General features: G+C 33.5%; 4 protein-coding genes across 4 annotated transcripts; 2 read left to right on the top strand and 2 right to left on the bottom strand.

Moving 5' to 3' along the window:
• Nucleotides 1-43: 43 nt before the first annotated feature.
• On the bottom strand, nt 44-890 carry LOC149734018 (gamma-secretase subunit PEN-2-like). Its single transcript, XM_089880441.1, has one exon. It carries the CDS (start codon nt 888-890, stop codon nt 585-587), a length of 306 nt encoding a protein of 101 aa, XP_089736567.1. The 3' UTR covers nt 44-584.
• LOC149734017 (PCI domain-containing protein 2-like) lies at nt 44-7,739 on the bottom strand. The gene is made up of 11 exons (XM_089880424.1): nt 7,584-7,739; nt 6,909-7,072; nt 6,519-6,626; nt 6,283-6,337; nt 6,049-6,152; nt 5,639-5,713; nt 5,374-5,469; nt 5,097-5,143; nt 4,519-4,693; nt 4,029-4,221; nt 44-3,914 (listed from the first exon to the last, which is right to left on the bottom strand). Exons 1-11 carry the CDS (start codon nt 7,617-7,619, stop codon nt 3,768-3,770), a joined length of 1,200 nt encoding a protein of 399 aa, XP_089736550.1. The 5' UTR covers nt 7,620-7,739; the 3' UTR covers nt 44-3,767.
• Nucleotides 2,244-3,715, top strand: LOC149734019 (growth hormone-inducible transmembrane protein-like). Its single transcript, XM_089880426.1, has one exon. It carries the CDS (start codon nt 2,244-2,246, stop codon nt 3,279-3,281), a length of 1,038 nt encoding a protein of 345 aa, XP_089736552.1. The 3' UTR covers nt 3,282-3,715.
• Nucleotides 7,740-7,887: 148 nt separating the features above from the next.
• Nucleotides 7,888-9,342, top strand: LOC149734020 (dynein light chain Tctex-type protein 2B-like). Its single transcript, XM_089880439.1, has 4 exons — nt 7,888-8,106; nt 8,431-8,564; nt 8,789-8,922; nt 9,184-9,342. The coding sequence occupies exons 1-4, from the start codon at nt 8,039-8,041 to the stop codon at nt 9,229-9,231; spliced, it is 384 nt and encodes a 127-aa protein (XP_089736565.1). The 5' UTR covers nt 7,888-8,038; the 3' UTR covers nt 9,232-9,342.
• The last annotated feature ends 85 nt before the right edge of the window (nt 9,343-9,427 follow it).

The following is a 9,427-nucleotide window of genomic DNA, read 5'->3' on the forward strand; positions in this document are numbered from 1 at the left end:
TCACATTTAGGTTTAAACAATGTTTAGGAAAACTTAAACCAACCTGAAAAAATGAACAAATCTTAAAATACAGTCATTGAAAAGAAAAAAAATTTGTAAACGATCTATATAAACAGGTGGTTTTAAGTCAATAGCCTACTTAAAACGCTTTAAATTGCACTTATTATGTTTGGTTTATTAAAATAATGATCCAATATTACGCATGCCATAATATTTGTTGCACTCCATACACAATATAACATATTGTGTTTTATAGGCTTAAAACAGGCATTCTATCTTCTAACATATTAATGGCAATGAAAAATAAAATAGGTTAATAGCAACAGTTGTGAATTTTTAGCAAGATTATCGTGTATATGTGTATGCTACAGTATTAAATTTAAGAGTTTAATGATATATCAAATTGAATTACATTAAGCACAGAAACACATGTTTTTATATGTTGACATGTTTGAATAATATTTTTGAAAACACGACACAAATAATACATTAGTGGTACATGATAACTGTTTTAATACATGGCAAATTAAACTTCACATGCTATATTGTAGTTTAAAGCTATTTTTGCACTTTATCGCAGTTTTTCAAGGTATACCAGTTGGAATAATAAACGAAATATAATCTCCTGTTGCACCCCATGCGGCACGGTTTAGTTGAAACACAATGTTCCAAGCTAAAAGTGCAGCTATCCAAACCAGCGATCCAATTCCCGATCGAATCACGTAGGTCCGTATTTGCTGTTGCTGTTCAAAAGCGGGCTTGAAAAATGCTTCTCTCGAAAACCAGATCGCGTTGACAAACCAAAGAAATGGTAGGGCGAAAAATCCGCCTATATAATAAATTTTACATAGCTTTAACTTTTCTTCAGCGGTAACTTTTTCCAAATCCATTTAATATCGTGTTATAATGCTTCAAAACGTCACGAAATTTATCGAAAGTCGAATGAAATGTCCAGCTGGATCTCAGCTGGTTTCTAACGTTACCATAGAAATTATTACCCACCTTGCATGGGTTTAAATCTTCACAAATCAAACAAATATCGCTCATTTATGTTTGTGTTTAGTTTTATTACAATCAACACATTTTTGTTGTCATTAAGTTTGTTTTAATTAAGGTGTTGTGATTTCTTTACAAATTGCTGAAAAGTTGCGTCATGGTTTCGACGTAAACTCGTCACGTGACAGCAGTAGTGCCAATTTATATAAAGCTTTACAGTTTTACACAGTGTTCATGTTTAAGGAGTTTTCGTTGATTTGTATGTAAAGTAATTGGTGTTGACGTGCGTAGAAGACGACTATAGGTTGTTAAAAAAGTAATCAGAAACAAGTGACAGAAAAACAAGTTGGGTAAAGAAGATGTGGATTTACTGTAAAGTGTATTTTTTTATATTTTATACTATAAAAATCGTAAAATCAGATGTTAATTTGTAATCTTTGTTAACAGACCCCATTTATTTAAATTATACACATTTAAAACTGGTTAGTTTAAATATGGGGTTTTCGTTGTATTCTCTTATTGAAGCAATTCTTCTTTTTGTGAACGCTGCTGCCATTCTTCATGAAGAAAGATTTCTTTCAAAGATCGGTTGGGGATCAGATCATAGTACTGGAGGTTTTGGGAAGACCCTGGGATGAAAACTCAGCTCATAAACTTAATTCGCTCAGTTAGAACTGTGATGCGAGTGCCTTTAATATTTCTCAATTGCGCAACTATATTGAGTTTATTGTTGTTCGGATAACTAAATACGTTACTGTTCAAAATTTTTTTTCTGCATGTTTTATGTAAAGAAAAGAGTTCTGACCTATAGATATATTTTATCATAAACAAGGGTGCAATTGTACCAGTAGAATAATTAAAGGCTTCTATATTGCTGCTGTTATTAAATGAAGCTTCTATTTTTCCAAGTTGTTAAAACTGATACATTCCCAAGTTTAATGAAAACCTTGTTAGTATCAATTCAAACAAAGTCCATATGTATGATACCATTTTCATCTTAAACACTTGTACTAAATTGAACTAGAAAATCCGTGTTCTGTGCACCATAGTCATTGCTTGATTTAACATGTTTTAGTGTAATAATTATATAGTATTCTTGCCTTTTACAAATGTTTATGGCTTTGAGTAATGAATAGGAATGTTGTGACATAATAAAGGGTACAAAACATGATAAATCACTAACCGTTTTACATGTTTAGGTACAAAATTATACTTACTTACATATAAGGTTTACCATTTGTTTAAAAATGTTGGCTCGTCAGAGTATGGCTGTTTCAAGTCTTTGCATGAATGGCTGGGCAAGTAAAGTGGTGGGAAGGTCAAGTCATATCAAGCATGTATTGCTCACAAAGGATGTAAGTCTTGCTGGACGTATAACACGCAGTCAGTTATCAACTACTCAACAATCTGCAGTGAGAGGTGCACGAACAGCACAAGCACGTGCTGCCACTGCTATGCCAAGTGCTGGAGTTGCAGCTATTGGTGTTGGGCAAGCTGCATTGGCTGGTGCTTCACTACTTGGCATTGGAGGATTGTGTTATTATGGGCTGGGGCTCTCTTCAGAAGCTGGAGCTATTGATAATGCTCTGGTGTGGCCACAGTATGTAAAAGATCGGATTAGAGATACCTACATGTATTTTGGTGCTTCTTTAGTTGCTACAGCTGGATCTGCAGTTGCAATCGCGAGGAATCCAACACTTATGAGATTGGCTTCTGCTAATGGGATCGGAGCCATGGTTCTCACTATTGGCGCCATGATTGGAACATCAATAATATGCAGAAGCATTGAGTATAAGCCTGGATTTGGTGCAAAGCAAGCGGCATGGCTACTTCATACTGGTGTCATTGGAGCGGTCATTGCACCAATGACTATGCTTGGTGGTCCTCTACTTATAAGAGCAGCATGGTACACAGCAGGTATAGTAGCTGGCCTCTCTGCTGTTGCAGTTTGTGCACCAAGTGAAAAATTCCTTAACATGGGAGGACCACTTGCAGCTGGGCTTGGGGTTGTATTTATCTCAAGTCTGGGTAGTGCATTTATCCCACCTACAGGGGCACTTGGTATGGGCCTTTACTCCATTGCAGTGTATGGTGGCCTTATATTATTTGGAGCGTTCCTGCTCCATGACACACAGCGTATTGTACACAAAGCGCAAGCCACCCCACACCCCGCGTATGCAACTGTCCCGTATGACCCAGTAAACGCAAGCATGAGCATATACATGGATGCAATCAACATATTTATAAGAATCGCAATGATAATGGCAGGCAACCGCAAGAAGTAGAAACTCTATGAAATAACCTAATATTTCTTGTATAATATAAACAAACTGTGATATAAATGTATGCATTGTACAGCTAAATATAAATGTATGCATTGTTTTGCTGTGATATAAATGTATGCATTGTTTTGGCTTTCAGAATTTAAGAAAAACAAACTAAATGTCTTTTCCTGGTTCTTTAATTTTGTAACTGTTGCTCTGACAGTTTTCATTATTTTTTGTCTTTTTCTTTGCTATACGCTATCTTGCATATCTGGTTATAGTGCTATGATATGGGTTGTTAAAATTTAAATCTGGTCACAAAACCTTATGCTTTCTTACTTTCTAGTGATCCTTTTAAAGACAAATTTTGGAGTGCGGATTTTAAATGTCTTTGTATAAAAATGTATTGTTGAAAATAGCCGCGATTGAATAACTCAATAAAGCATTGCCCAATACTCTGGCAGTGGTTGATATTCAAGGATAAATAGAACAATCCTACTATACAGATCATGAGGCAGTAGCTATGGGGGGAAAGGCATTTACTTTGCTTACAACAAGTTTCTTATGTTGGTGGGAGATGTAGCCACGTATGTTACCGTTAAATATGAGACCAGCTACAATACACTCAGTTTCATCCATGTCTATATCATCAATCTGAAAATCAGTTTTTTAGAAAATTAGAAAGCGGTACTGTTTGATTACAACTCAATTAGAGATTATTTCTATACTACAATACAATATATATGTTAGTAATGCCCACAAACTTACCCCTTGGCTTTTCAATGTTTCCAATAAAGCTTGCAAAGGTATAAGATGAGTTCCCAACATGTGACCAACCCTCTTAAACAGTGTTCGATATGTTATTGCTCGCAACTTTTCAAGAATCAAGTAAACTCCAGTTTGAATGTAAAACGTTTCGTTATTGATCAAGGCTTCATTCAGTAATTGGACATGCCCGGTCCTGTGTTATTATGTGATTATTATAAGATAAAAATAAGTATTAAGTTAAAAATAAACAACTAAATTAGCTTGATGTTAGGCAAAGGTAAAACTTTTTAAATTCTTAATTATGTCTTTGAGCCTTAGTCTTAAATGTCCTGACGTGCCTTACCATTGCATATCACACATTTTAAATGGAAGACAGAACAACTTAAACACAGTCGCCACCAGTTGTCACAATTTAAATGTCAAGCAAGAGTACATTTTAATCTAAATTTGGAGCAGGCAAGCCCAAATTATACAGAAGTCTCCATCTTACCTCACAGCTCTTACAATATCAGCAAACTGATTTAAATCATGTTGATGCAGCAGTTCTAATGTGGGTAGCCTTCCAAGTAACATCTTGACTGGGATTAAATAAATTAAAACCATTCGAAGATTTTTTTTACAGCTTGAGTGACAGTTGTTGTATGCAAATGAAAGATATTCTTCAGCTATAAACATAAAGTATTTATATAAACTGTTGCTTCTAAACATAATATAGTAGGATAGGGGAAGACGGGACATCTTTAGCATATAATATACAAATATCCTGATCTAGTTTTAACAATTAACGACGGTCTATGAGAGTCGCAAGGTCCCAGTTTTGTAATTCTTTGAATGTTCTTTGTTTTCTATCAAACGGGACAAGATAAAAAGGTGTCCCATCTTTCCCCACCCTACTATATTACACTTGTTTTGTAAAACAGCTTTTCTGGTATTTTTTGCTGTATAGGACATCGAAAAACATACACAAGTAAATCTGTTTTAGGCAAGTGTAACAAGTGATAAGTAGTTTCAAATAATAGGAGAACAAAAATAACAAGATTATTATAGTAAAGAACACCAGCAACTTACCCATCACAAAATTACTGTCAAACATTGCTTTTCTTCCAACATAATATCTGGAATGTAAAAATCAACTAATTTAAAAAAATAAAATAAAATAAAAATAATTTTATTAGACCATTTTTTGTCTACGTTGCCCCACATTTGTCCATTGCCCTATAAAGAAATACTTAATAAACACAATGTAGAAATGTGGTCTGCAATGAGTAAATGCCAGACACACATATGCACTACTTATCACACTAGCTTTAAGTTATACAAAGTTCTTATAATTTAAAATACTTACTTATAAGTAACACGTTGCGCTAACGTAAATTGCTCTTTGATTGAACTGCTTTCAATGGCTCTTATAAGAGGCTTGCACAGATGAAGTTTACCGATCCTAAAAATAAATAAAACAAAAATAACCAAAAATTTAATGTAAGATTGAAACTGTTCTTGATTATCTATTAATATTTATCACAACTACATCCTAAATACAATATAAGGTAAATCTTTTAACTGACGTTTAGTAAGTACTGTATAACTAAATAAAACAAAACATTTGATACCTGAAATAAATTTTAAAAAGTTGGTTCACCAGAAACAACATTCCCCATTTCTTTGACACTGCAATTGCTGAACGACTATAAAGGAATTCAATAATTATATAAATATTACTCTGTGTAGATTTAACTACACTTAATCTTACTATAAATCTGGATTTTTATAAATCTGGGGCACAATAAAGACACGAAAAACACCTAAAAGCTTTTTATAGGTATTATTAAAGGTTGAAGTATGTCTTAAAAATGTTGGCAAAACAAAAACCATCTAAATACTATAGACATAGTACAATCTATGTACATTGTACAACACTGTTGACAACCACAATAAAAGCGATGCAATGGATCTGGGATCTTCAATCAATAAAGCAAAATTTTATAGATACATATAACTCCAACACACTCATACAACATACCCATCACTACCACACACACGGAAACAACTCATGATCGTATCCGCTGCTTTTTCCAACATTTCCCCTCGTTTACCACGACCTGTTCTATAAAGCTCTTTGTCCACCTAAAAATAAATTGTGAAAACATACCAGAAAAAATGAACAGTGATCCTTTACAACACTATATTTTGTAAAAATAGATTTCACTATTTTTTTTAAGAGTCAATTTTAAATTTAAAAACTAAGTGCACTTACACTGTCGGCAAACTCTCTGAGATCCAAAACCAACTTATACATGAGTGGTAACCCCCTGTTAATAAAAGTATAAATAAAGGTCACTTTCTCACCACTGCATTACAACTTCAAAAGTTATTTCACAGTACATGACTGTTTCATCAAACAATTGTTACATGGGGCAAACTCAGGTATAATACACCTTTTTTTATGAGTTTGCATTAAGCAAAAAAGTATGTATATTTGTAAATACAAACCAGTTATCATCCTTTTGTGATTGGAAAGCGCGAACAAAAGCTTGCACAGTTTGAACTTGGCATGCGTAAACTTCTTTGAAATCATTAATTGAGAGCGCCCAACACCCTCTGTGCAAATTAGGCATAATAAGAATATGTTAAAAAAATCAACCAGCAAGGCTTTTTAAATAGGCATTTACAATAAAGAATTTTAAGACCGTGAGATTCGAATTCAAATACGAGATTCCGTATTTTATTTAATGTTGTCAACAAACCTTTAAAAAACATAATTGTAAAAAAAATATATTTACTCGTTAACTCGTATTTGTGGAATGTTATACATTGATTGTACTGTTCGGTTCCTTCCTACTTACATATATATAAGTTAGAAGATAAAGATTGACAACAGACCTCAAATGAGCTGCAACCATTTCATCAAATGGGCTCTCCAGATGTTGTTTACAAATTGCTTCACTTGATTTAACTTGAAGCTTTGGGTTTCCAATGTGAGGATCGTGAAATGAAAGAAGGAGAGCAAATACTGATGAATCTTCATCCTGAAGTGTGTCCGATACCTGGGGAGTAAACCAATGTAAATTAAATGGCCGTGCTGTGTTGCTATGAACCAATACAATAGCAACTATTCTCGCATGACGGGGCAATGACAGTCTGGATTACATGAATATTCTGTTTTATACACCAGAATTGTAGCAGCATGATCCTGGAACTTGTAACCTCTGGGCTCTTTGGTGGAGACAGGGGAGCTAACCAACTAACCGATAATAGCATGTCTGAACTTGGAAAACTTATCAGGAATTTACTGTGTTTAGTACTGTAGTATGATATGGTTTACACCAACTGCAGCAGAAAGCAATTCTTTAAGACAGCTGCCTTGTTTTTTTACATAAAAATGATTAATTCTGTTATAGCATAATGGCTACTTCTTGTTAACTCCAAACTCCATAGTACGGTCAGCAGTTATTTCAGTTATCATTACATTGGTAAAATAAAAATGTCTTTTGACATTGTTACGAGAAGTACAAGTGTTTTAATGGTTTATACTAAAAGACTAATATATATGCTTACCCGTTGTAAGTAGCTTGTCAACGATTGGAACGACATTTTGTAACGACGGACGATCAATGCCAACAAGAACAACTGTTTGACGAAAAACAATCTATTTTGCCACCATCGTGCCCAATAAAACAGAATGTATATTTCTATGAATTTTCTCAAGCTTGACTGGTATACGGCGTATCAAAATTTATCTGTATATTTTATTCATAACTTTTTAAAGTAATTCTTAAATTTCAAAATAATAATTGCTTAAGTAAAAATTTATAACATATCTCATACAATAAAAGAATTATAAAATATAAATTTTAGTTGAAGTTTAATAACGAAGTAGTCCAAAGTAGACAATAAATTAAGGAACGGCGTATAACATAGCAACACTTTAAAACTAACGCCGTTTGTGTATGTGGATTGTAGATTAGTTAACATTCACATACACAGCTTTTTTCTATCAATTTTAACCCAAAATGGCATCAACCGAAGAAGAAACCAAGCCAGAAAATACGTACATGATTAGACCAAACTTTCAGCACAAGTAAGTGGCACAATATTAACTATAATCCAATAAAATACAATTATATGCCTATTATACAATTTACACTAACTGACCATACGTGCTTCGTTTTAACTATATTGTGGCCTTCTAAATTAAACAAAACAAAACAAATATATATATATACCTGTACACCAATTAACAATATAAGCAACATTTTGTCTATTTAGTGCCCCAAATTTTAATGAACCTGTTGAACTAATACAACATTTTCCTATATCGCTATATCTGGTGTTTTTGTTTTAACAATTCTTCAATATCTGCTATCATAATCAAAGTAGGGCATATTATAAACTTGTGGTTTAGATTCAAGAAAGCCACTGTTAAAGAATGTATTCACCAAGTGGTAAGTGAACACCTCAGTGGAAAACAATACAACAGTGAGGAAGTATCAGAGTGGACACAAGTTATTTCAAATGGAATTAAAACCAAACTGAAGGGTTTGTGCATAGGTGTTGTGTGTTTTTATATGATTTACTTCGTTAGCTAATAGCAATAATAATATCATTAGGTCCAAAGCAGAATAGATGAAACTTAACAACCTCCTTTATTTCCAATTTATAAAAAAAGTATAAATAATAATCATTTTTGGAGTTTCATAAATAGGAAATAAAATAACAATTAATAGAACTTTGTTAATTTTAAACACTTACTTTTTTCCCAGAGATGGGTTTTGATCGATATAAGTTCGTGGTTCAGTGTGTGATTGGTGAACAAAGAGGAGAAGGTGTAAAGATGGGCTGCAGGTGTTTTTGGGACTCAGATACGGACAACTACGCACAAGATGTTTTCATGAATGTAAGGAAAATATTTTAGAGTAATTGACCAAATGTGGTCAAATCCTTGGTGGGTTACGGTGCATATCTCACCCACATAGAATAGAACTCTGACCTAAATTTTAGGTTCCTGACTTTTAGTGCTGTAAGAAGAAATCTATATAAAATGTTCATTACCTTCATAACATACAATAAAAGGCTGTACAGTTTTTTACTGGTAATGTACTGTAAAATCTTCCCAAATTTTGCTTCTTGATACTAAACTAAAACCTGGGTTTTTCAGAGCACCCTGTTCTGTGTAACAGCAGCATTTGGAGTATTTTATTATTGAAGGAACCGTTGTAGACCTTCAACACTCAGCACTTCAGCTTACTGTGTTTGCTGTTTAATATTGTACAGTACAGATGTTTCTATGTTTATAATAAATATCTCATTACTTAAATGTAGCTTTGTTGGAGGACTTGAAATTGTGTGGCTATTGCAGTTTCTGCATAATGATTTGAACCTAGGGTGTACGGTATGGCATC

This window comes from Ciona robusta, chromosome 7 (genome assembly GCF_009617815.1).
Source record: "Ciona robusta chromosome 7, ASM961781v2".
Classification (NCBI taxonomy): Eukaryota; Metazoa; Chordata; class Ascidiacea; order Phlebobranchia; family Cionidae; genus Ciona; species Ciona robusta.

What these genes read in the sequence shown, in the direction of transcription:
- LOC149734017 (XM_089880424.1), bottom strand. Translation starts at nt 7,619, where the DNA reads ATGTCGTTCCAATCGTTGACAAGCTACTTACAACGG. An exon ending in TCAGAGAGTTTGCCGACAGT is followed by an intron (nt 6,153 to 6,282) that starts GTAAGTGCACTT and finishes ATTTATTTTTAG; the next exon opens with GTGGACAAAGAGCTTTATAG. An exon ending in CGTGTGTGTGGTAGTGATGG is followed by an intron (nt 5,714 to 6,048) that starts GTATGTTGTATG and finishes ATTCCTTTATAG; the next exon opens with TCGTTCAGCAATTGCAGTGT.
- LOC149734020 (XM_089880439.1), top strand. Translation starts at nt 8,039, where the DNA reads ATGGCATCAACCGAAGAAGAAACCAAGCCAGAAAATACGTACATGATT. An exon ending in AATTAAAACCAAACTGAAGG is followed by an intron (nt 8,565 to 8,788) that starts GTTTGTGCATAG and finishes CTTTTTTCCCAG; the next exon opens with AGATGGGTTTTGATCGATAT. An exon ending in CACAAGATGTTTTCATGAAT is followed by an intron (nt 8,923 to 9,183) that starts GTAAGGAAAATA and finishes TGGGTTTTTCAG; the next exon opens with AGCACCCTGTTCTGTGTAAC.
- LOC149734018 (XM_089880441.1), bottom strand. Translation starts at nt 890, where the DNA reads ATGGATTTGGAAAAAGTTACCGCTGAAGAAAAGTTAAAGCTATGTAAA.
- LOC149734019 (XM_089880426.1), top strand. Translation starts at nt 2,244, where the DNA reads ATGTTGGCTCGTCAGAGTATGGCTGTTTCAAGTCTTTGCATGAATGGC.